The sequence below is a fragment of the Andrographis paniculata genome, unplaced genomic scaffold (assembly GCF_009805555.1).
Source record: "Andrographis paniculata isolate CXL003 unplaced genomic scaffold, ASM980555v1 Contig36END, whole genome shotgun sequence".
NCBI lineage: Eukaryota > Viridiplantae > Streptophyta > Magnoliopsida > Lamiales > Acanthaceae > Andrographis > Andrographis paniculata.
The window spans coordinates 449,345-471,793 of record NW_026137569.1 but is presented as its reverse complement, the minus strand read 5'-3'; the positions used below and the strand labels follow the sequence as shown (position 1 = coordinate 471,793).

Here is a 22,449-nt window from a genome sequence, read left to right as displayed (position 1 = left end):
ACAATAGACATTGGTGTCACATTGTTGATTGAACAGAACAATAACAATTAAAGACGTACATCATCCATCCGCATTTTTTTAATCCAATAATATTCTGTCCACGTTACGTTACGTGCTACAATCATGATTCATGAACCATAAAATAAAATAAATTTTATTAAAAAAAAATAAAAATAAAAAATGGTAGGTGTCTCAGCTACTAATGACAACATAGGATTGAATAATTTATGGGAAGACCAAATTTACTGCCACTTTAAATAAACAAAAGGCGATTTATGTTTCGCAAAACTCCAAAGTCAGGGTACATGATTGCATTCTTTATTATAATAAAAACATTAATAATTGGGTTAGCATTAAAATGAGAATAATATGCTTTTCAACTTTTAATAGGATAATAATTTTCCCAAATACAGTGTATATATATAAATATAAATAAATCAATCGTGATTGGTACTGGATGAATCATTGATTTTATTTTTAATGCATATGATAATAGAAGAGTCGTAGTTAATTTCCACCAAATATTCTGCGAATATTCTTTTTTCTCTTTCCCTGTGTTCTTTTTTCATTGGTTGCCTTTTGAAGATATGTATAAGGCTTGATTTTGATATATACATTCATTATATTCAAATGCATTCAGTAGTAAAAAACTCCAAGTTCCGTCATCCATAACAAATACTCACTACAATAAACACACGCTTTCCTGTCAGTGAAAATTTGAAAAATTGATAAAGATACAGATGCAGGCAGGGGCAGGTGTGTCGTCGAACACGAACACGGCCGTGTCGCACTTGTCAACTGTTATGTCACCATCCCCATCCCCATCTCCTAATCAATAATCACTGTTGGTATGAAATAATTAAACCAGAATAATAAATGCTATCTAATCATAAAATGTAGCATATGGTGGTAAGAAATTGCGATTTATGATTTTTATTTTCTTATTTCAGGTTTCGATTTTCCTTCCTTCGCAACTCCGTGGTTTCCCCAGACATTTCCAATTGCGATCGATGCAAAAATCTTCCCTCCGATAGGATCAATAATATACAATCTCAGATCTGCTTTCCATCTTTAATCCATACGTCTAGGCTCTAACATCGTCATTTCAATGACTATCGATGCCCGTCGCTGCAACGAGATTCCCGGCGCCGGCGGCGGAGTGAAAATCTTTGGGTAGTTTTTCCGATACGATAGTTTCTGCTCTTCTTCGCGCTTTTATTTCATTTTATTTAATTTTTTCAAGAGAAGATGAGTGTGGTGAAGTCTCAAGTATGGCAACCTTGCAAGAAGAAGAGGCTATAGGGATTAGGGTTTTAGGAATTTAGGGTTTGAGAAAAGGGGGGAATCTTCTTAAAGAGCGACGGAAGGAGCGTCAAAAAGGAAGATGGATGGGATTTGTATTGGAGCATCAAATTAGCTAAAAGCAGATCTAACAAGTATCCGAGATTGGGGATTTCTTGGCTGAATCAGTCAGATACAAGGTTTTATCCAAAAATGGTGATGTCATCGAGATCAGGCGGCAGTGGGAGCAGTGGCAGTCATGGGAGGACTCGCGTGGGAAGGTATGAACTCGGAAGGACGCTAGGGGAAGGAAGCTTTGCCAAAGTGAAATTCGCCAGAAATTTAGAGACAGAGGAGAATGTGGCCATCAAAATTCTGGACAAAGAGAAACTTCTCAAGCACAAAATGATTAGCCAGGTAATGTTCTTACCAGAATTATCTTATTTTTCGCTTCAGTTTCCGGCACAGTTATTTATCTTTATGTGTCCTGTTCTTTCGTGCCTCGTTGCAGATCAAGCGTGAAATTTCAACCATGAAATTGATTAGACATCCTAATGTAATTCGCATGTTTGAGGTTGGTGTTTGATTCTTGCAATCGATCTTCTGAATTAGCTATGATCTCGATGTGCTTCTTTTGTGTACTAACTGCAACTACAAGAGTGGATCATTTGCCGATTGCAGGTTATGGCCAGCAAGACAAGGGTATACATTGTAATGGAATTTGTCACCGGCGGCGAGCTCTTCGACAAAATTGTATGATTTGGGAGTGTTCACTTCAAAACCGATAAATAGGCGATGTAGTTTTAAAGAAATGATCACTAAATGTTTTGTGGATGCCAGGCTGCTAAAGGGAGGCTGAAAGAAGACGAAGCAAGAAAATATTTTCAGCAGCTTATCAACGCCGTCGATTATTGCCACAGCAGAGGTGTTTACCATAGGGATCTTAAGGTTACGGGCGATACGTTTTCTGATTGTCCCAATTTATCCTCCATGTTCCCTCAATTAATGTCTGTTTATTGACTTGCAGCCGGAGAATTTGCTGCTCGACGCCAATGGGGTTCTGAAAGTCTCGGATTTTGGATTGAGTGCCCTACCCCAGCAAGTTCGGGTAACTTGATGCGATTTTATCATTAATACATCCTTAAATGAGTGCCGTACTTTTGCTCTGAACCTCATTTATACTTTATTAGGATGATGGATTACTTCACACAACATGCGGGACGCCAAATTATGTTGCTCCGGAGGTATATTATCTGCTTCTAGCTAATGCTCTGGAGTCGTAGTTCTTTGAATGATTCTGCTTTCTGAGGAACAACTCCTTTATTTTTCGTCGAATTTAAAGGTGATCAACAATAAGGGCTACGACGGAGCCAAGGCAGACCTCTGGTCTTGCGGGGTCATTCTTTTTGTACTCATGGCTGGATTCTTGCCTTTCGAAGAATCAAACCTTATGGCATTGTACAAAAAGGTGACTTTTTTAAAGAAAAATCTCCACCATTATACCCACTTTGGGAAATCGATACTAACTTTGATTCACTTGATTGTAGATATTCAAGGCGGACTTCTCATGCCCACAGTGGTTCTCCACGAGCGCGAAGAAATTAATCAAAAGGATTCTGGATCCGAATCCTGCAACAGTACGCAAATTCCTATAGCCGAAAGCTGGTATTATCTCGGGGTTTTTCGATCCATCATAACTAATCCTTACTCGATTTTTGTTATCGTACGAAACAGAGGATAACAATTGCTGAGGTCCTCGAGAATGACTGGTTCAAGAAAGGCTACAAGCCACCTGTTTTTGAACAGGAAGAAGTTGATCTCGACGATGTTAATTCAATCTTTAATGAATCAACGGTTGGTAGTCTTGGTCATCTCAATTAATCTTCGAAAGTGGCTACTTATCTTGTTTATTGGCATTCAGGAATCTCCGAACCTTGTTGTGGAGAGGCGGGAAGAACGCCCCCCGGCAGTTCCTGCGACTATGAATGCCTTCGAGCTTATATCTAGATCGCGAGGACTCAATCTGAGCTCCCTATTTGAGAAGCAAATGGTAAGTCTTATCAAATAGCTAGATCTGACAGTCGAACCTCAAAATGTTACCACAGCTGATGTTTTCGGTTACTCTAGGGGCTTGTCAAGCGAGAAACGAGGTTTACATCTAAATCTCCCGTCAACGAAATTGTCTCAAAAATCGAACAAGCTGCTGCGCCGATGGGATTTGATGTGAAGAAGAACAACTACAAGATGAAACTTCACGGGGAGAAATCCGGGCGAAAGGGTAATCTCGCGATCACCACAGAGGTATACCCACCCAGAAATACCACCAAATCCTCATCGAACAGAGGGATTTCGATCTTTTTTAACGATCTATCCTTGTGTTGCAGATTTTCGAAGTGGCTCCTTCTTTGCATATGGTCGAGCTGCGCAAGGCTGCCGGAGACACCTTAGAATTTCACAAGGTATTATTACAATACATTACTTATTACATCCAACCTTCAAGATTGTCTTATCGGGTACAATCCGTCAACGATGCAGTTTTACAAGAATCTTTCGACTGGGCTGAAGGATATCGTCTGGAAAACTGACGATGAGGAGTAACAACGAGCCCGTCTCACAGAGTCTCGGTCCCTGTTTGTTTGGATGCTTCATTGTGATTATTATTATTATCGTTTTAAGTAGTAGTTTGAATCTGTGTCTTATCTATTGCCCAAATTTCGAACTAGCGGGGACAAACATTAGACACACAAACCCCTTGCTTGTATTTTAAGATCATTGTGTGGGAAATGAAACTATTTATGGACACATGTATGATCAAAACTCAAAGTTGCTCGTACGCCTGCAAAGTTGCTTTCTTTACTACAATTTCTCATCCACAGAGAACATCTTGGGATATAAATGAAGCCCAAGCATCCTGCATCACATTTGAACAGAGATCTCTCGTCATTTTTCCAGAATTCAAAAGTTGCTGTATCGACAACGAAGAAATACTGACCTGAAGAATGGAGAAAGCTCTCTCGGCGATGAATTTTTGAGCAAGTGTGGCGGCCCTTTGCTCCAGCTTGTCCGGGTGCAGGCACAGCCGCGCTTTTTGATAAGCTTTCTTCACTAGCGATATTTCGATAATATTTGTGAGAGGAACAGGTACCCATCCACTATTAGCCCATAAAATCTGAATGAAGGTATAGCAGAGCAGATTATATATACATCATCAAAGATTTGCTTGCATATTTGGCTTTAACTGCAAATAGGAAATTCTTACATGATGCAAAGAAGATAATAGGAGGCGGATGTCCCGTTCCTTCCCAGTTGACCACAGCCTTATCTTTTCATCTAGTATTTGCATTTCACTCTGCACCTGATGCATGCAAAAGAACTGAGAATTAGCTGTAGGATGACTAAAGAAAAAGATCGTTGGTGTGGGTAATGTTGAATCACTTTGTTTTACCATGCTTTCGAGTTGTGTTGTTACTTCTTCCACAGCCAATATATCGTGTTGTTGTTCATCCTGCAAAATGATGATGAATAAGGCAAATGGGAAATGGATAATTCTAGTTCTTGTCCTTCGTAGACAACTTACGGATGATCTGAAGCTATCTGTATGACCACCTTTAAAATTTTCTGCATAGAATCAATAGATTTAAAATCGTGTAAGAACTGAGCATGAATCGAACATTTTCTGTGTGAATAAAATGAACGAGCTCTAACCTTTTGAGGTGTTTTCTTTCTCACATTCTTGTACAGTTTGAAACCTCTCTTTTGCCCACGCTATTGCTTCGTCGACAGCATTTGATTCACAAGTACCTTCTCTGTTATCAGAGTTGATCTCAATAACATATGAGCTCAATGATTCATCTTCTTCCTCTAGTTCGTCTGCGTCTTGCATAGGAATCTGCTCCTCATGAATTTCGTCGTCAGTCTTTTGATCTTCATATTGGGAAACTAAAGAAACTGCAGACGGTGGTGAATTGAGCTTTGAATTTTTTGCAGACGCTCTGAAACTGCCATTCGATATTGGGTCTAGACTAATCGTCTCCGGAGATGCATTTCTTCGATAGTTGCAGGTCCTCAAGCTCTCCATGTTGTCGATTTCAGATTTGTGAATCGGTTCATTGCCTGCGTATTCGCTCCCGGTTCTCTCCCAATTCCACCTGGACTTGACATTTATTGGCCTGATCAATGGAAACGAATTTCAGTACGTGTCTCTGTCGAGCTGACAATGATTTTGCGGCGTTGGAATAGATTGGGAATGACGTGACTGATTTCCCCCAATTTGTTCTAATTTCTAACCCTAACCCTAACCCTAAATTACAGGAACAAAATTTAATTACCTGAGCTTCGGAGCGAACATGGAAATTTCATCTTCGTCGTCGATGTAAACCGCCGGCCGGAGAGGACTGAGGTCTTCCGAGCTAAGAACTGACGAAGAACTCGCCATGGATCTCGATCTCGACCTCACCGCTCTATGCTGACCTTCTTCCCATCCGAAAATATCACTGTAGAAACCGCTGAGCTCGCGTCCACGCTGATCGTGAATTCTCCTCCTCTGTTCGCCGGGGATCCTGAACTGCGGCAAGCTCCGGCCACTCTTCCTCTCAACCGTCGCTGTCTTCTGGCACGGCCGGAAAATCTCCTCGTAGAAGAAAGTTGTCGTGGACGAGGACCGCGTAGGGAAGCCGCGCGCGGAGAATTGGCGTGACAAAACCGTTCGAGGCGGCCCTCCGAAAACGTCGCTGAAGTCTTCGGGGTCCAAGCAGTCGTCTTCAGGCACGGACTTCCGGCGGTCGGAGATTGCCTCCTCGGCTGATCTCCGGGGAGGGTAGTCAGTCACGAGATGCGCCTGCATTCCGAATCTTCGTCGCCAGGACTCATCCATTTCGCCGGCGGCAGACTAAGGCCGTGTTTGGTTTGTGCTTACAGAAAAATTGAAGTCATGCATGCCTTTATACTATGTGGGTCGGGTCGCCCCTAACAAACTTACAATAAATTCTTTTATCTTTTTATTGTTGAAAATATATATTTTAGATTCCAATACTATTTATTTAATTAAATAATATTAATGAATACAGAGAGATATGTATTGAGGAAACAGAGTGTGGTGGGCAATATTATTACAGGGAGCTTATCTGGAAAGCTGCTTTTTGGTGCTTACCCCACTCTCCACTGCATTGCTGCATTATTATTATTATTATTATTATTTCAATTATTAATATTTGTATTTGTTCAAACATCTATTTTGATTATTCGCCTTTTTAATCTTTTAGCACAATTTCCCTATTAATTTGTTGCGACTATGAAATTTGGACATCATACAGAAGTACATAGCTGCAATCATTGTACACATTCAAGAAAGATATTATTACATTCAGTTTTCAAATCATGCTAAATAAAATAAAATAAAATAAAAAGCTTCTTTCGGATTGAATTTTGCATGTATTGAGAAGATATTATTATAATTGGTCACGTTCAATTTATTGGCAACAGGTCATGTCGGATTTTTGCTACTTTGTCCCGGCAGGCACTACATACCAAACTTAGGAGTTGGAAATTTAAAAATGTGCATAAATATTAATTATTATTACACGTAGATAAATAGAGGCAGAGATCACGTGCTTAGTGCATGCTTCACCGATGTGTAATTATTCATTGTTGAAGCAAATGTGTTTTTTGGATTGTTTTTTATTCCACGTGGGAGTGGGAATATATGCACGAATATGGATCTGGTATGTTAATTAATAATAATAATAATAATAATAATAATATTTTTATTATCCCCACTCAGCTGTCTTTGCTTCAAAAACAATGCTAATCATTATCCCCACTTGCGTAAAGAGTTTTATTTGCCTATCATGATCATATCAACACGCTTTTGAGTAAAAGTGAAATGCGATTTATGCTCCTTTTTCTGGGTATATTTTTCACCAATTAAATGATAGTGGGCCGGCCCAGAAAGCCGAAATGGACCACAATGTCTCAATTGGGACAAAATTCGAATTGAATGTATATTATAATTAGGTAATAAGTGAATATATTATTCAATTGCAGTCCAAATATTAGACCAAAGGTGAGGTTCTAGAAGTTGGTGTTCAACTCATTTGGTCCATAAAAGAAGGCCAGGTTGGAGAGATACGACTAATCAAAGAATGCAAATGTTGAGTCCATTATTACGATATTCAAACACTTGGACAACTCAGACACTCCTACTTTGTGAGGTGTGTTTATTTGTTCATTCTTCTTCTTCTTCATCGTATTCATAGTCATATGCACAAAAACTTAGATTAAGAAGATCATTCATTTATCATAAGAATAAGAAAGACCAACAAAAGGGATATGATGGCTTGTTATGTTCCGTTTAACAGCAGGAATTTGGATATTAGCTTCTTCGCTTTCCGGCCGACCGTCGTCGACGTCGAAGATCTCATACAAGCTTTCAAGCAGATTTCTTGCTACACTGAGAGCCTCGGCTGTGTTCATAGCTCCATTTTCAAAAGCATCCATGGCAACCTCGTATGTACTACTATTACATCATCATATTCTTTATGTACACATATTTAATTTGCCATAGATCTTGAGCTGTGCAGATTATATGGTATGGAGCATGGATGAAGAGAAGTGACGAAAACAAGCAACTCCTAATTGCTACCCTCGTAAGTAAATATGATTTTAATTAACACAACAAGTTAATTAAGACCACGTCTTATGATTCATTCTTTACAACTTTACAATTGTATTGTAAGAATACAGGCTGCTACATCCTGTGCTCATTCGACTAATTTGATCAAATCAGTATATATTATACATATATTTAGCATATATGTTTATTATATGTTAAAATTATAAATACGTTGAGATATATGTATGAAAATATTCTAATTACCAATATAATATAGGTTAATTAATGCCCAAGAATATATTATTAGTTTCATTATTAAATTAATTTATATTTGTTGATTCAACAGCTCTCCCTGTTCACAAGAGTGACAAGCATGGCGATGTTATCCGACTACGGCTTCTTCAGCGCATACGCAGGCGAATCCAAAGACGGGTCCCCGGCCGCGAAGTTCTTCACGGGCGATACGATCTGCTTCAGCTCCGCCAGAGTGTGTGGAGATTACTGCAACCAATACAACAACGATCATAACACGATATCCTACGCCGGCTTGGCCATTTTCAAAGACCGGTTCCTTAAGATGAGCGGCGCCAAGTCGGGAGTGTGCTTTCGCTGTCAAACTGAAACCAAAACCGAAACTGAAATCGAAACAGGGCCTCCCATATTGTCCCTTGTGGTGTGGCAATCACTTCAGTCGTGCTACACTTTCCTGCTAACCTCCCCCGATTGCCGGAGGCCCGCACTCGACGACCTCGCTCTCGACATCAAGTACGATGTTTTTCGAGTTGTGTATGTAAGTGGTGAGCCTGTTGATATGGTGGAGCTTCCATTGTATACTAAGAAAAGTGTGAATCAAGTCCAGCTGATTAAGAACGAAGACGAAGGAGATTGTTGATCATTTATTTTTTGGATCAAATGATATGTGTGTAAATTTGTACAATGAATGTGTGTGTTAAGTGTTTGATTGATGGAGAAACTTTCAGTAGAGTGAATTTTGTTAGGGATTATAGCTTTTTTCTGCATTGTATTGTATAATGTATATGTAAATGTTGTTTTGGGCTAAGTCAAATTAGTAGGCTGAATTTTTAAAATATATTTTGGGCCCTCGACGAAATTAATGGGCTGAGTCCACAACTACGTGTTGGGCCTTGATAAGCTGAATTTCAAATGGGTTGTAGTAAAAAAATATATTGGGCTCTTAATGGGCTTGGTTATGAAAAAATTGTTGGGCCCCCAATTTAATGAATTGGATTTTAAAGAATTAGCTTTAGCCTAATATTCTATTCGTAATTGTTGACTAACATGGGCCCACAACATTTGTATGTGTATGAATGTATATGGTCCTCTCTTTCACCCTTCATTCCTAGCAGGGATTGGAAAAAAAGGACAACTTTAGCCAAAAATTTTCAAAAGTTTGGTGGAAGGAATGACAAATTAGAAGGGCCCACTCCACCCACCCCATAAGAGAAAATAGATGGGACACTTTACTATGCCTATATCTTAATAATTTCAAAAATGGATATTAGGAATATATTCAACTACAATTAAAGACAATCACACACCTCTTTCTTCAAATAGTACTATTATATGGATATTCATTGTTTCTTTTAATTGTTGTAGCGCCATGCATAAATTATTACATGCTGTTTTAGTACACGCCCACACCGCCCTAACTAACTAATTTAATGTAACTATGAAGGATATATGTAAAAAGATCCCAATTTGCATTGATTTATTGTATAGGTGGGAAGTGGCCAATACATATATATGATATGGTCAAATAGGTATGATTATCACTATAAATTAGTAATATCAATATGATCAAAGGGGTGACTACCAAATCCCCCTCACACTCTTTACATATGAATATGATGATGTTTCACTTATGTCCAAGATTTCTTTGTGTGGTGGGCCCATTACTTTTCAGGTCAATTCAGACACAATCCAAAGCCATAAACCCAAATCAAATCAGATGATATGTGGTCAAAGAATTGAAGGTGTGGATTGGACAGACATTTGAGGACAAGTGCAAGAAAGCAAGCAAAACAAAACACTCCCATGTGAAAGTGGAAGTGATGAATTGATATAGTGCCAAAATCCTCCCTCAGTCCAACCCCACCCCCTTGAAAATAATAATAGTAATTAATTAATTTCTTTCTTCATCAATCAATTATTAATTATATATAAAGATGAAACTTTAATAGATTTTGCACTTTGCATCTTGCATCATTCTTTTAACAATGAAAATGAAGCAAATCATGGCCATTAAGATCTTCTAAGAATTCATTGGGATGATCAAGAACTGGTCACGAGGCCATGCACGTGCGATGCCAAAGACTACTAGTAGTACTCCTTTTTTTTCTTTTTTTTCACTAATGATTACTAATTATCATTGCAATTTATCTTACAACAACTACTACTACTACTACTATTATTATTATTATTATTATTATATGTTGAATTGGGTTACGTGACCATATGACCATTAATTTATTATTCACTTCATCATTGCCATCTGCCTATAATGTAATTGAACAATATTATTGATTGCATATATAAAAGCACACACATGCATGTGTTACGAGTGAGATCGAAAGCCATAGCTAGTGGCGATTAACCAACCTCGTAAATAATAATAATAACAGCATGCATAGTTGATATGGGCTTTGGATGCCTCCCTATTACAATAATTAATTAATTAATTGTATCATGATTTGGTTACATTGCCACAATCTGTTTTACAAACATCATTGATTGATGATACCTTTCGGTGTTCTATCAATTAAAACTTATTGATAACTACTATCCATATATACTATTTTTTTAAAAATAAAAAATTAAAAATAAAAAGAAATAAATTCAGCATGATCTCATCATACGGTCATTAAATATGATATGGTACGCTAAGTACATATTCCAGTTTTGTTTCAGTCAATTGGTAGCTTTTATTGTAAGAGCAGTTTGTGGAAACTGCCCTCATTTCTCTAAGAAATACTTGCAATAATTATTTACACTTGTGGAGGACCACTTTGGACCATTCAGTATTCACATACACACAAACACACACACACACACACACATATATATATATATGTATGTATATATGACCTGAAAAATAAAAATAAAAATAAAAATAAAAATGAAAATAATATTGTCATGGCGCGGGTCAATGCAGGGAAAATATGACCAACTTGATAGCCTTATTAATTACACCCAAAATATTCTAAATCAGCTATATTGATTGTATTAAATGTTTCTGCTGACCAAAATGATAAATTCAAAGCAGAAATTCCAGTGTTTGTTGCTCGCTCCCATCACTCCATTCATTGCTGCAAATAATAATAATAATAATAATAATTGAAAAGTGAATATTCTAACAATAAAAGCCAAGAACTTGGGCTTATTTTTGCATAAATATATAAAGTGTGGTGAAAAGGCATAAGAGAAGATTATGTAGGGACTGAAATGAAGAATCTGAAATATGTAGGGGTAAATTTAATTTAAGTAGGGATTGGTGGGTCAACAAATGGGTAAAAGATGAGCAAACTTTTTCCCCTCACCAACTCAGCTCAGCTCATCTCATCTCATCTCATATGCTGCAGAGAGAGAGAGGCAGTCGTCCTTCTTCTTTAGGGATTCAGATTTGCAGAGGCTGGGGCAGTGATGTGTCGTCCTTGAAGAGATTTTTGGCTGCTTCTCAGCTCTCTGTGGACTTTCTGGTCAAGATTGCGTATGCGTGTGAGATTGACAAGTAGGGGGGGCGCAGAACAGAACAGAACGGAAAAGTAGATAGGATCTTATGGAGTACGAGAGGATACACAAGGTTCAGGTTCGTTGTTGTCTTTTTAAGTGTCTCTTAGCTACAGTTGTTTTACGTGCATCATTTTTTCCTGCATTTGTCTTTTCCTTGATTTTCGGAGACTCGTCGTTTTGATTTGCTTGATTTGCTAATGATTGCTCCGATAGGTCGGTCTATTCTTTTGATTTTGATTCTTGTGGAACGTAATGCTCTCTTTCTCTGATTTGAGTGTGACGAATCGGCGCATTGGTTGTTTCTTTGCTGATTTTAGTGTTTTCGATGATAATGTGATATTTGGATTTGGTAATAATTGCTCAGATTGTTTCGTTATCCGGACCTAAACTTCTGAAGTTTTCTTCCGAGCGGTGCTAGGGTTCTTCGACTTGGGGATTGTTTTAGCATCGGGTTATTAATTAATATATAATTAATGCAGACTGGAGTGATATCTCCGAGCAAGCTGAGGATGAAGCTAATCGGGGCACACAATCAGAAAAAGAAGGATGGATCAAACAGCAATTCGTCTAGAACGTCTCCTTCTAGGATGGAAGATTCCGAGTTTGTGAAGAACAGCTTGCTGGCATCCTCGAATGGAGATTTTGTCGATGAAGGTTAGGTGATTTCTGAATCTTCAGTTAAATCCCTAGAGTAGTTGATGGTAGTTGTAATTATTACCCACCAACTGCTCAATCTGTCATTAATATCCAGCACCAGATTATTTATGTTCTTTAAAAAGTGCAAAACTCAGTGCTGATTCAGGCATTTTACATCCTCTGATCTTTCAGCTGCCACAAGTTTGGAAATTCATCCAATCCAGCCTGATTCTGGCTATATAGATTCAACCCAAACCGATGCAAATTTGCTCCAGTCGAAGGAACTCGGAGGTAGGGAAAATGGCGAAGCAGGCAATATCAGATTGCCAGTAGTTTCAAAAGGGGACTTCAGTAATTCCAGTTCCGTTCATCCTGTTAGAACATGTGAAGATGAAAATCTTGATTACGATAGTACGTCCAGCTTTGAGTTCCACAAGGGGGAGAGATCATCACTGCACCATTCAGTGTCAAAGTCCTTGTCAAGACCAATGTCGTCCAAGTGGAACGATGCAGAGAAGTGGATAATGAACAGGCAGATTGCACAGTCACATGTGTCGAAGAAGAACAATGTGCAAAATCTAGGAAATAACCGGGCATTGGCCCCGAATTCGGTGAGGGTTGCGCCTGAGTCTACAAGTTCTGAACACAAACCGTCGGTGAAGAGAGTTGATTTTTGTCAGCCTCCGTCGCTGGCTGGATCCACAAAGTTCGGAGGCTTTCCTAGCCGTGGACCAGCAGCAAATTCAGGCCAAGTAAGTGGTGGAAATTCATTGGTTGATTTGCGCCCAGAAAGTATGGATTTGGCAGAGGTAGATGGCACAGGTTTGCCTTGCACCAAGAATGTGACAGATGAAACCTCAGGTAATAAGATTTTGATCAGGCTATATAGCACATCTAATTGTTCTTGTTATAATCTATAATTGTGAGGTGGATTTTAGTTAGGGAAAGAAGAGCTTTTGTCTGATCAATCTCTTGGTAATAATGCAGGAATTCCTGCAATAAGATCAGTGTCTATGAGGGACATGGGGACAGAGATGACTCCTATTCCAAGTCAAGAGCCTTCAAGGAGTGCTACTCCTGTGAGTTCGACGACTCCAATCCGCAGCCCGACTTCCTCTATGCCGTCGACTCCTCGCAGAGGAGAGCCGGCTCCAACTCCTGCGGAACACTTCAACAACAATACAGGTGAAACTGGGAAGACAGACCTCTCCGAGCAAGAACTGAAGCTTAAAACCAGAAGGGAGATCGAGGCATTGGGCGTTCAACTTGGTAAGATGAAAATTGCTGCTTGGGCAAGCAAGGATGAGAAGGAACTGAGCATGTCAGGAAATGAAGCTGTCGAAGGAGACGAGCTTGAGTACGAAAAGCGCGCAGCAGCATGGGAAGAAGCCGAGAAGTCTAAGCACGCTGCCAGGTTCATTGATTTTGCTCTCGACAGTCTCCACACCGGCACTTATGTCGTCTAATTGATATTCCTTTTTAATCGCAGGTTTAAACGAGAAGAAATAAGAATTCAAGCATGGGAGAGTCAGCAAAGGGCTAAACTTGAAGCTGAAATGAGGAAAATAGAGGTGGTATATGCAAATCTTCTACTATCAATTTACTGGTCCTACAAATAATCGAAGCTTTCACTTAACATGGATTCGACAGGCAGAAATCGAACAAAAGAGAGTGCATGCTCAAGCCAAGATGGTGAAGAAGATCGCACTGGCAAGGCAGAAATCGGAGAAGAAACGAGCTGCAGCCGAAGCTAGAAGAAACCGGCAGGCTGAGAAAACTACGGCACAGGCAGAGTGCATTCGGCAAACGGGTCGAATCCCCCCTTCGTCTCCTTTTATTTGCTGTGGTTGGTCATAATTCTAAAGTTTTTAAGGCCAGCCATGTCCATGTATGTATGATTCTCATCATCCTTGGAAGAGGACCTCTCCAATGCAATAGTTGTGTACGCACTACTACTACTACTACTGTATTCTGATCCTGATCCTGATCCTGATCCTCTGTGTAGAGTATCTATTATCGCTTTTAAGACCGCGATTTCATAATACTTGACTTGATACTATTAAAATTGTTCAGTTGCTTTGCAAATACTAGTTCCCATCTGCAAGCTTAAAGAGGCTAGCCTATGCTATGAGGTTATACCAATAATAATAGCAAAAGTACCATATAGAAAAATCAATGAGAATGTACAAAAAATCATTCCATATAATTTCATACTGACAATAATTTGAGCTTTGGATTAGTCTGTTTTTGGTGGGCCTGTGACTTTTAGTGGCCCTATTTTCTGAACTGCTCATTGCTGGTCCACCCTTAGCCCAACTAGAAATACAAATAATGATTAGCGATGGTGGGCATACCTCACTGATTAAAAGTGTGGTTTATGACCCATGTTTTTGTCTGAATTTGCAGTACATACATAAATGCATAGTAAGTAGTAATGTGTAATAATAGATGAGGAACCAAACAAGAATAAAATAGATCCACCTGACGCTTTTCAGAATCATGTTTTGGTTACAAATGATCGACTCTTTCGTTCACTGAGAAATTCTGTATCATGTCTCCAACAAGCAAGCAGCAAAAATGATCATTTAATCAACCCTTCCTTCATTAGCCCAATAATAAACTGAACATGTTTAGAACACAATTATAAGCATAAACACATTAAAAGTCATACACAAACTGCGCATAACAAAGGGGGTAAATAGAAAAAATATGGTTCTTGATTGCAATAAAGAATCTTGGGCTTATCAAGACATATGGGCATTTTTCAATTGGTTTCTAACTGTGCATAACAGAATATGCCTATCTATTGTTTATTCATGCGCTTGGCAATGGTCAAAATTGCTAAACCAAACACTGATCATGATATATTATCCTAGTGGAATTATTTTATTCCATGAGTCAACTCTACGAAAAGTGCCCAAAATACATCCTTTGGATTTAGTGAGGACACATAAAGAAGATAACCTAATAGGCATAACCGAGATTCGTTTTCATTATAAAATGGAGATAAAAAAAATTTAATGTAAAAGGTCAAATCATGTTAATTCACAATGCATAAACTGAATACTATAGATTTGGTGTACTGTCTTACCTCAACTTGTGGTGTGGCAATTACTCTTCCTGATCATCAAAGTCCATAAGAAAGTCTGTTAAGTTCTCCGAATCATCTATAGCTTCATCCAAAGTCATGCCATTCTTTGTAGGTTTGTTCTGCAATGATGAAAAGATTTTACCAACATTCACCTCCCTGTCAAACTAATTTTACCGTAACTTTTTGTTGATAGACTTGGAATACCTTTGACTTGTTGGGTAGTGCACGATTGCTTTTAAAAGCACTCCAATTTCGTCGGATTTTCCCATCCTCTTCCTCGTCGCCATCAGCTTCACTGTCCTCTCCTTCATCCTGTAGTAAAGAGTTCATCAGGACAAGCCATAACCAACTAGCAACGACCTCTGCTCTCCCATAACAAGAGAGCAATAGTAAATACAAGAAACTTACATCATTTTCTCCGATGTCAACAGCTCGTGCCATAGCTTCATCCATATCTGTCATCTGGTGCATACAGAAGAACCAAGAAAAATATTAATACGATACCCATTGCAAATCATGACCGGTGACTATCACAATACAAATGATTGGTTTTTTAATTCCCCCTTTACCTCAAGTTCCTCATTCTTCTCTTTGGCCAGAGTTTTCTCCAACTCCTCTCTTGATATTATTTTCCCATGCTGAGAAAAACATTTGACAAGCATAATTACAAAAACTTAGAAGAAAGAAAAATGGAAATCATGCATAAGAATGATTTCATCCCAAGGGATCAAAGTAATTATTAGAAGTAGTATTGCACCCCAAGAACTAGTGCTGCCACTTGATATCTTAAGTCACCCCGAGCAGCAATCACGTAATCCCGGCTTTAAGGCATGATTTTTTTGTGCTTGCCATTGAAAGTGTATTTGTTATCTGGTCAAACTGTAATGTCTTTATTTCTCATCGTGGATAGAATGCAACTATCTAAGAGTAGGTGCCTTTTCTAATTAGCTCTTATCTATTCATCAGGCTCAAGAATTTGAAATAAATTTTGTTAATTCTGGTATAGAAAAATCAAGCAATTTGGAAAGCAAGTTTAAGTGAGTGAATGTTAGTTAAACCTATCTACAGGCTTATATTACAATTCAAAACCATTATCAATAGCCCTCATAATAGAAGGAACTTTTGCATCATGAATATAAACATATGCCAAGCATGCATTAAATTAATGGCAATATAAACAAAATAAGATGAAGTTTCAGAACAAGAATTTAGATCTAAAAAGGTCAACTTCCAAACCTCTTTAAGATAATCAAGCATGTTTGGGGTTGGTTCATGAAAATCAGGACCCCTGAAATCAATCACTTCATTTGGATCCTGGATATAGTTCACTGTTGGATAAACAGGATCTCCACCCCATACTGCAAAATTGTAAAAAATTAATAATAATCAAGCAAAAGCAAGCTTACGAATTCGACACTGCACCATGTAATAACTCCTTAAACATGGGGTGTGTACGCCATATTTTAGATATCAAACTCAAGCAAGATAAGAAAAAAATGGATAAGGAAAGCATGTACTTTGCTTTATTTCATCCTCCGGCATTCTCATTGCAAGGGGATCCCTACAAATACGGATATCCGTGCCCATCATGATACGGTATTCTCGATCAGTTTGATACGTGAACATCTCAATTAGTTGGGCGTTCTCATCTTCACCTGTCTCTTCAAAGTGCTTTTGTATTGCTTCCCGTGAAGTGTCTCTTTTCCAAGCTTTAACCCATTCCGAGTAGTATGCAATGGGTCCTATTTCCTCAAGTTTTTCTTGTTCTAACTGAAGCCTGTAAATTATTCCATAGTTAGAGACTCTAAAAAGTAAAGACAACTTTACTGTAGCAACCATCAGTAGAAAAAAAGGAAGGTGATGGCTTGCACTTTTTGTGGCTTTCTGAGAGGAAGTTCCATCAGAGACAAAGTTTTTACAGTGCGCCGGTGTGCTCCATTATTAAACATATAATGAGCATGATAATAACCATACGGATTCAAGTAATTCACACTAAATTGAAAATTTAAACTTAGCTCTTCAGACCCATACGTTGAGTTTCATATGTTCCTATTAGAATAATCGCCTTTCAGGATAAACATATCAGTCAAAGAAATAACAGCATACCTCTCGTCTTTATAAATTTGTCTCCGAGCTCTATAGAGCGCACACTCTGTCTGTGTAGGTTGGTCACCGTAAAGCTTTATCTGCCCTGTCTTCGCCATAGCATTGAGAAATACCTGAACAGAATAATGCCAAAAATGATGAAATATGCACAATATTCCTTTCAGATTATATAACAATTGGTGACCTTAGAGAGTCACAATAATTCTTGAAATTTAACAGTCATCTAGAAGAGAAAGATTAAATGAACATACTGTCTCAACATCTGGCCGTCTCCTTTGCCATCTAGACCATTGTTCTTGTGCAGGTTTTCTCCAGTTCCACCACAGTTCTTCACTCGTAAGTGGCTCGTCCATTGGTTTCTTAGTTTTTGGATCAACAAAGGGATGAGGATTTCCAATAGCTTTGTCCAATTCATAGCCCGTCAACTCTTCTTCCCCAGTTTCAGTCTGATAAACAACATACTCAGATAAGTGATCTTTAGCTTCATCAGATGATTCATCTGGAGATTCCGCTTGCACTGGATCATTCTCAACCACATTCATCTCAGAAGAACCAGACGCAGCAGCCTTAGGCTTGTACTTCCTCCTACTTCCAGGATTTTTCCCAAAAGATGGCTTTCCTGTTGACATACCAGTTGGTTCAGGAGCCCTAGCTGCCCTCACCAGATTGGATGTACCTTCTGGCCAGTACTCTTCACTTGGAATGCTTGCACGAGCACCAGAAGCCGGCTCAAGTTGTCCAGATGTGGAGTCATAATAGACATGGTATGGATAACGCTCAACCGATACCTGTTCGTAGGAGTTCTCCTTATCTTTTTTCTCGCACTTTATAACGAGAGGCAAAGGAATCCTTTTATGCAAGGTCCTGCTGCCCACTGTAAACTTCGTTATAGGCAATGGAAATTGACCTGCAAATGACACCTGAGCAAACCAAAGAACAAATGCTTAGAAACGAACTTCAACACAAAGTTCAAACATATGCATAATACCATAAAACCATCGCCGAGAAACAGTAATCGAGAAAAACCAACCTTCGTATAATTAGCGAAGAACTTATTGGGGACGACACAATCCACAGAAACCATATGTCGCAACGCTCCATCTAAATCAATAGTTACAGGAAAAGAGAAATTGAATAAACACCGTAGCAGATAAACCCAAAATAAAGCCGTCCATAGGAAAGCAATCGGAACAAGTACCTTGATAATGCCAAGTGGGTGAAACGGTAGCCATTTCCTTGAGCAAAAGGAGGAGATGAACGAACACTCCGTCAGTAGGGGTTTAGCGTTAGCAGCCCATAAAGATTTTAGGATAGGGAAGTTAATAGCTGAGAGCGCAGATGGGAATTGGGATCATTGGTTGGGGTGACGAGAATAGATTAATACGGGCTAATCTACAGTTGTTTAACGATGACGATGATGAACGAACGAACGAAAGCGCTGCGCTTTGGGCAATCAGCATTCAAGAACTCGATTCAAGATTTAATTATATATTATAATTATTATAAAATATTTGTATTCAAATTATATTTGACTCTCTACCCAAGTATTTGTATTTTTAAATAACAACAAACATTTATAGTAGTATATTTGAGGCTTGCTTTGTTTTGCGATGGAGCAGCTTTAATTGATTTGAAATCGAATCGGCAAGTTATGTAGCAGCTGATGAGGATTCATTTTGACTTGTGTTGTAATATTGTATTGCTTCATAGAGATTGAGGATCTTACTTAGATGCACAGAATCAATTACATGAAACGTCAAAGAAAGAAACAAGCAAGGCATAAAAATGTTAAACCAGCAAATGAATGTGGTGATTAACATTACCTCAAAGGTGTGTTGTGTTAATCAGACATTAGTAGCAAAACTAACCACATGAACATGGATGGTATGGTATCAAAGGGATCAGAACCCCTGCAGGTGTCTTTCAAATTTTCCACTCCTTGATGAATATTCAAGTCCATAACCACTACAACTTTCAGCTAAGACTCACTATCAAGATCTTCATCTAAGAAATGCTCAATCTTTCACTTGTACAGAGCTAAATAGCATAGCAATGTTGCTTCGAATCTTCATGATTAATTAATAAATAGAACAAAGAAATTCGCAAGAGGGACAATACAATACCATGTAAAAATTGCTGTTGACTAGAACTATAAAAAATGTACAAAATAGCTTGAAGGTGCAGCATCTTATCCATCTCTACCTCAATGCATTTTCTTTAACAAACAAATAAAAAAGCCACAGGCAACTAACAGCCAAATTCATCGGATGTAAAGTCACCCGTCTACAGGAACCTTCAAACCAAGCCAACAGAGCAGATCTGGCCTCGGGTGCAAAATGCCACTAATCTTGTTTCCACTCCAATATGAGGGATTGATTGGTGGTTCAAATGCTGTGTAATAAAACCACAAGCTTATAGTTGTACATATACCTTGTATTCAATATTTAGGATTTCTAAGTTAACTGAGGCTTATTGGGTTAAGTGTTGAAATACTTTCAGAAACATGGCATCTAGCAGAGCTAAACAATATTTTTGAAACTATGATATTCAGCGCTTCATATTCTGCATTCAAACAAAAATTTGTGTGATCATATACAACCATGTACCTAAAAAAAAGCATCTCAAAGTAATGTGCTAATGTTACATGTTCCAGCATCAAAAGTCTTGTTCCCTCTCTCATATCACTGATCAAAACATAGCATAATTAACAAACCAAGCACAAAACAATGATCCTCCAAAAAGCAGAAATATCCGGATAGTTGCACATAACGCACAATTATCACAAGCGCAGGTAAAGTGATTGAGCAGTAGAAATTATTTTTGGTGATTTAGGCTACAAGCTTGTATATTCTGCATTCAAACATCATTTATAAAACCAGCTATATACTTAAACGAATTGCATCTCATGTAATGAGCTGATGTTAGACTTTCAGCATCCAAACGTTTGTTCAATGAACAAACCAAACCAACCAAGCATAATTTGTCCAGATATTTGAGCACATAAAGCACAGCAATCTATGCAAGGAAATTAGCATAATTATCAGAAGCACATGCAAAGAGAAAAAGCAGTTCCTTTAATTAACCGAGCAAGAAACCTGAATTAGAGTTCTAACAACAAACTGGACAGTGCCAAGTTCCAATAAAAATAAATCTTGCCCGCAGTTGTAAATGGTCAGTAAAGTACAACTAATTCACAACCAGAAGTGCCTACTCATACCCTCAGAATTTGTAGCTTGTTGGAGAAAGCTATTGCAACCCAATCAGGCTGCGAAGAGGACCACTGCAGCTGCTCAATCTCCGCCCCAGCAGTGTATGCCAGAATTGGATCCAACCCACCCTCCACCGGCTGGGACATTGATGAAAGGTCCCAAATTAAAGCTTGTGAATCATCCCCTGCTGTACAGATGTGGCAAGAACTATGGGGAGCCCACGCAATCGCATTCACACTCGCCAGATGCCTCTGCAACTCCACCACCGGCAATGTCGGAAAACGTATATCCAGAACCACTACCTTGCTACTATCCATTATTATAGTAGCCATGTATCTGGGATCCTGCTTGTTCCAACCTAGCCTCACCAATGGCGTATCTGGCTCCGAACTCTCATATATGATTGTAGAGTGCTCCTTATCTCGAAGATCAAAAACCCTAACCGAGCCATCTGCGGAAACGGAAGCAAAAACCCCAGCCCCGCCCCAGGCAATATCGTAAACCTCCTTATCGTGCGCAATCAGCTGCGTATCAACCACCTCCTTCTCAATATCCCAAATCGTACACGTAGTGTCAATGCTCGAAGTCCCAATCCTCCGCGGTTCACCTTCATTCCAGTCGAAGGAAGTCAACGGTCCCGAGAACTCGCTGTTGCGATTATTATTCAACAAACTTTTGAGCTCGACGCGCCGCCCGCCGTCGGAATCGGAAATCTGCCACAGGCGGAGGAAATCGGAGGAGGAGGCGAGCAAATCTGGGCGCTGGCAGTCTTTATCGGGGTTAAATATAAGCTTGGTCGGCGGGTAGGGATGGTCGAAGGAGAGGGCCGGGTCGGAGCGGATCTCGCCAGTAGAGTCGTCGAGCTGAACGATTTCCACGCGGTTCTGGAACTGCTCGAGGAGGCTAGCGATGGCGAGGCGGTACTTCTTGTCCTTGCGCACGCTCCAATTCATGGCGTATATGTGCCATGAGGCTTCGTATGTGTAGATCTCGGAGCGGCGCTGCTGCTCATCCGACCCGTCTTGGTTTGGATCACTACTCGCCCCCATTCTCGGTGGCTAGGGTTTCGTCTCGTCCGGCGGCTCTTCCTTCTCCGGCTCTCTAATAACGATTCGGAAGGAAGGACCACCGACTTCACTATCGTCGTATTCTTCGCTACTGAGTCTGTCTCTCTATATAATATTAATATATATATATCTGTGACTGCGAACACGACGTGGACATTTCGGGACGCGTATTTTGGAGTCATATTTTATTTGCTTCGTCACAGTCCTTCCAATTAAGGTCTCTATGATTAAAATTAATGATTTAATTAAAATTTATAAATTAAAGTATAAATTTTAAAATATAATTAAAATATATAATTATTTTTAAAATTTTGTATAAAAAAAAAATAAATAAAAATTAATACTTCATGTATTAAGGAAAGAGTAATAAAAATGGCTACAATTATTTATTTATTTATTTTTCTTAAAAAGAGGATCTTCACCGATTAGTATAGTTACATTAGCTAGATAATTAATTAATTTTAATTATAATTATATAATAGGTGTCTTCACTTGTGTTATTGGTGTTAGGGTATAAAAAATTATATTGATAACATAAAACTTATTAATTGTGTTTTTTACGAATAAAATATATATTATGTTAGTATATAAATACAAGTATATTTATATTTTTACGAATAAAATATATATTAATTGTGTTTTTTATATATTTAATTACTAACATAATATATATTTTACTCGTAAAAAATACAATTAATA

The 22,449-nt window shown here is 38.6% G+C and overlaps 6 protein-coding genes across 13 annotated transcripts; 3 read left to right on the top strand and 3 right to left on the bottom strand.

Annotated features, from left to right (window-relative positions):
- The first annotated feature begins 699 nt into the window (after positions 1-699).
- Positions 700-4,083, top strand: LOC127249465 (CBL-interacting serine/threonine-protein kinase 23-like). Its single transcript, XM_051272247.1, has 14 exons — positions 700-848; positions 951-1,698; positions 1,793-1,855; positions 1,963-2,034; positions 2,122-2,229; positions 2,309-2,389; positions 2,472-2,525; positions 2,624-2,749; positions 2,829-2,918; positions 3,016-3,135; positions 3,203-3,331; positions 3,409-3,582; positions 3,666-3,740; positions 3,817-4,083. The coding sequence occupies exons 2-14, from the start codon at positions 1,495-1,497 to the stop codon at positions 3,877-3,879; spliced, it is 1,359 nt and encodes a 452-aa protein (XP_051128204.1). The 5' UTR covers positions 700-848; positions 951-1,494; the 3' UTR covers positions 3,880-4,083.
- Positions 3,683-6,227, bottom strand: LOC127249464 (J domain-containing protein required for chloroplast accumulation response 1-like). Its single transcript, XM_051272246.1, has 7 exons — positions 5,610-6,227; positions 4,987-5,450; positions 4,859-4,899; positions 4,727-4,786; positions 4,541-4,636; positions 4,274-4,450; positions 3,683-4,192 (listed from the first exon to the last, which is right to left on the bottom strand). Exons 1-7 carry the CDS (start codon positions 6,152-6,154, stop codon positions 4,148-4,150), a joined length of 1,428 nt encoding a protein of 475 aa, XP_051128203.1. The 5' UTR covers positions 6,155-6,227; the 3' UTR covers positions 3,683-4,147.
- A 1,202-nt stretch (positions 6,228-7,429) lies between these two features.
- Positions 7,430-9,074, top strand: LOC127249467 (uncharacterized). The gene is made up of 3 exons (XM_051272252.1): positions 7,430-7,785; positions 7,860-7,925; positions 8,238-9,074. Exons 1-3 carry the CDS (start codon positions 7,609-7,611, stop codon positions 8,781-8,783), a joined length of 789 nt encoding a protein of 262 aa, XP_051128209.1. The 5' UTR covers positions 7,430-7,608; the 3' UTR covers positions 8,784-9,074.
- A 2,307-nt stretch (positions 9,075-11,381) lies between these two features.
- LOC127249463 (uncharacterized) lies at positions 11,382-14,362 on the top strand. Of its 3 annotated transcripts, none has more exons than XM_051272245.1 (6): positions 11,382-11,717; positions 12,121-12,295; positions 12,470-13,138; positions 13,265-13,691; positions 13,767-13,848; positions 13,932-14,116. In XM_051272245.1, the coding sequence occupies exons 1-6, from the start codon at positions 11,688-11,690 to the stop codon at positions 13,971-13,973; spliced, it is 1,425 nt and encodes a 474-aa protein (XP_051128202.1). In that variant the 5' UTR covers positions 11,382-11,687; the 3' UTR covers positions 13,974-14,116. The 3 variants fall into 3 exon arrangements, with proteins under 3 accessions (XP_051128202.1, XP_051128200.1, XP_051128201.1); XM_051272243.1 differs by having other exon boundaries at positions 11,385-11,717; positions 13,928-14,362; XM_051272244.1 differs by lacking the exon at positions 11,382-11,717 and adding an exon at positions 11,753-11,854 and having other exon boundaries at positions 13,928-14,362.
- Positions 14,363-14,584: 222 nt separating this feature from the next.
- LOC127249462 (protein PLASTID TRANSCRIPTIONALLY ACTIVE 12, chloroplastic) lies at positions 14,585-18,981 on the bottom strand. 3 transcript variants are annotated; one of them, XM_051272242.1, is made up of 11 exons: positions 18,673-18,956; positions 18,505-18,575; positions 17,726-18,394; positions 17,475-17,587; positions 16,886-17,145; positions 16,605-16,726; positions 15,938-16,006; positions 15,777-15,830; positions 15,573-15,680; positions 15,369-15,487; positions 14,585-14,897 (listed from the first exon to the last, which is right to left on the bottom strand). In XM_051272242.1, exons 1-10 carry the CDS (start codon positions 18,704-18,706, stop codon positions 15,389-15,391), a joined length of 1,599 nt encoding a protein of 532 aa, XP_051128199.1. In that variant the 5' UTR covers positions 18,707-18,956; the 3' UTR covers positions 14,585-14,897; positions 15,369-15,388. The 3 variants fall into 3 exon arrangements, 1 of the variants encoding a protein (XP_051128199.1); XR_007838339.1 differs by lacking the exons at positions 14,585-14,897; positions 15,369-15,487; positions 15,573-15,680 and adding an exon at positions 16,126-16,247 and having other exon boundaries at positions 18,673-18,981; XR_007838340.1 differs by lacking the exons at positions 14,585-14,897; positions 15,369-15,487; positions 15,573-15,680 and adding an exon at positions 16,126-16,238 and having other exon boundaries at positions 18,673-18,981.
- A 99-nt stretch (positions 18,982-19,080) lies between these two features.
- On the bottom strand, positions 19,081-21,860 carry LOC127249466 (WD repeat-containing protein LWD1-like). 4 transcript variants are annotated; one of them, XM_051272249.1, is made up of 2 exons: positions 20,692-21,860; positions 19,081-19,176 (listed from the first exon to the last, which is right to left on the bottom strand). In XM_051272249.1, the coding sequence occupies exons 1-2, from the start codon at positions 21,730-21,732 to the stop codon at positions 19,096-19,098; spliced, it is 1,122 nt and encodes a 373-aa protein (XP_051128206.1). In that variant the 5' UTR covers positions 21,733-21,860; the 3' UTR covers positions 19,081-19,095. The 4 variants fall into 4 exon arrangements, with proteins under 4 accessions (XP_051128206.1, XP_051128205.1, XP_051128207.1 ...); XM_051272248.1 differs by lacking the exon at positions 19,081-19,176 and adding an exon at positions 19,517-19,865; XM_051272250.1 differs by lacking the exon at positions 19,081-19,176 and adding an exon at positions 20,007-20,036 and having other exon boundaries at positions 20,692-21,859.
- Positions 21,861-22,449: the final 589 nt, after the last annotated feature.

What these genes read in the sequence shown, in the direction of transcription:
- LOC127249463 (XM_051272243.1), top strand. Translation starts at nt 11,688, where the DNA reads ATGGAGTACGAGAGGATACACAAGGTTCAG. An exon ending in TGGAGATTTTGTCGATGAAG is followed by an intron (nt 12,296 to 12,469) that starts GTTAGGTGATTT and finishes CTGATCTTTCAG; the next exon opens with CTGCCACAAGTTTGGAAATT. An exon ending in AAGTCTAAGCACGCTGCCAG is followed by an intron (nt 13,692 to 13,766) that starts GTTCATTGATTT and finishes TTTTAATCGCAG; the next exon opens with GTTTAAACGAGAAGAAATAA.
- LOC127249465 (XM_051272247.1), top strand. Translation starts at nt 1,495, where the DNA reads ATGGTGATGTCATCGAGATCAGGCGGCAGTGGGAGCAGTGGCAGTCAT. An exon ending in CCCTACCCCAGCAAGTTCGG is followed by an intron (nt 2,390 to 2,471) that starts GTAACTTGATGC and finishes ATACTTTATTAG; the next exon opens with GATGATGGATTACTTCACAC. An exon ending in CCCTATTTGAGAAGCAAATG is followed by an intron (nt 3,332 to 3,408) that starts GTAAGTCTTATC and finishes CGGTTACTCTAG; the next exon opens with GGGCTTGTCAAGCGAGAAAC.
- LOC127249467 (XM_051272252.1), top strand. Translation starts at nt 7,609, where the DNA reads ATGATGGCTTGTTATGTTCCGTTTAACAGCAGGAATTTGGATATTAGC. An exon ending in AAAGCATCCATGGCAACCTC is followed by an intron (nt 7,786 to 7,859) that starts GTATGTACTACT and finishes TGAGCTGTGCAG; the next exon opens with ATTATATGGTATGGAGCATG. An exon ending in AACTCCTAATTGCTACCCTC is followed by an intron (nt 7,926 to 8,237) that starts GTAAGTAAATAT and finishes TTGATTCAACAG; the next exon opens with CTCTCCCTGTTCACAAGAGT.
- LOC127249462 (XM_051272242.1), bottom strand. Translation starts at nt 18,706, where the DNA reads ATGGCTACCGTTTCACCCACTTGGCATTATCAAG. An exon ending in CAAATTTATAAAGACGAGAG is followed by an intron (nt 17,146 to 17,474) that starts GTATGCTGTTAT and finishes AATAATTTACAG; the next exon opens with GCTTCAGTTAGAACAAGAAA. An exon ending in CACTACCCAACAAGTCAAAG is followed by an intron (nt 15,488 to 15,572) that starts GTATTCCAAGTC and finishes TCATCATTGCAG; the next exon opens with AACAAACCTACAAAGAATGG.
- LOC127249464 (XM_051272246.1), bottom strand. Translation starts at nt 6,154, where the DNA reads ATGGATGAGTCCTGGCGACGAAGATTCGGAATGCAGGCGCATCTCGTG. An exon ending in ATGTTCGCTCCGAAGCTCAG is followed by an intron (nt 5,451 to 5,609) that starts GTAATTAAATTT and finishes TCCATTGATCAG; the next exon opens with GCCAATAAATGTCAAGTCCA. An exon ending in TATTATCTTCTTTGCATCAT is followed by an intron (nt 4,451 to 4,540) that starts GTAAGAATTTCC and finishes ACCTTCATTCAG; the next exon opens with ATTTTATGGGCTAATAGTGG.
- LOC127249466 (XM_051272248.1), bottom strand. Translation starts at nt 21,732, where the DNA reads ATGGGGGCGAGTAGTGATCCAAACCAAGACGGGTCGGATGAGCAGCAG. An exon ending in ACAAGCTACAAATTCTGAGG is followed by an intron (nt 19,866 to 20,691) that starts GTATGAGTAGGC and finishes TTTATTACACAG; the next exon opens with CATTTGAACCACCAATCAAT.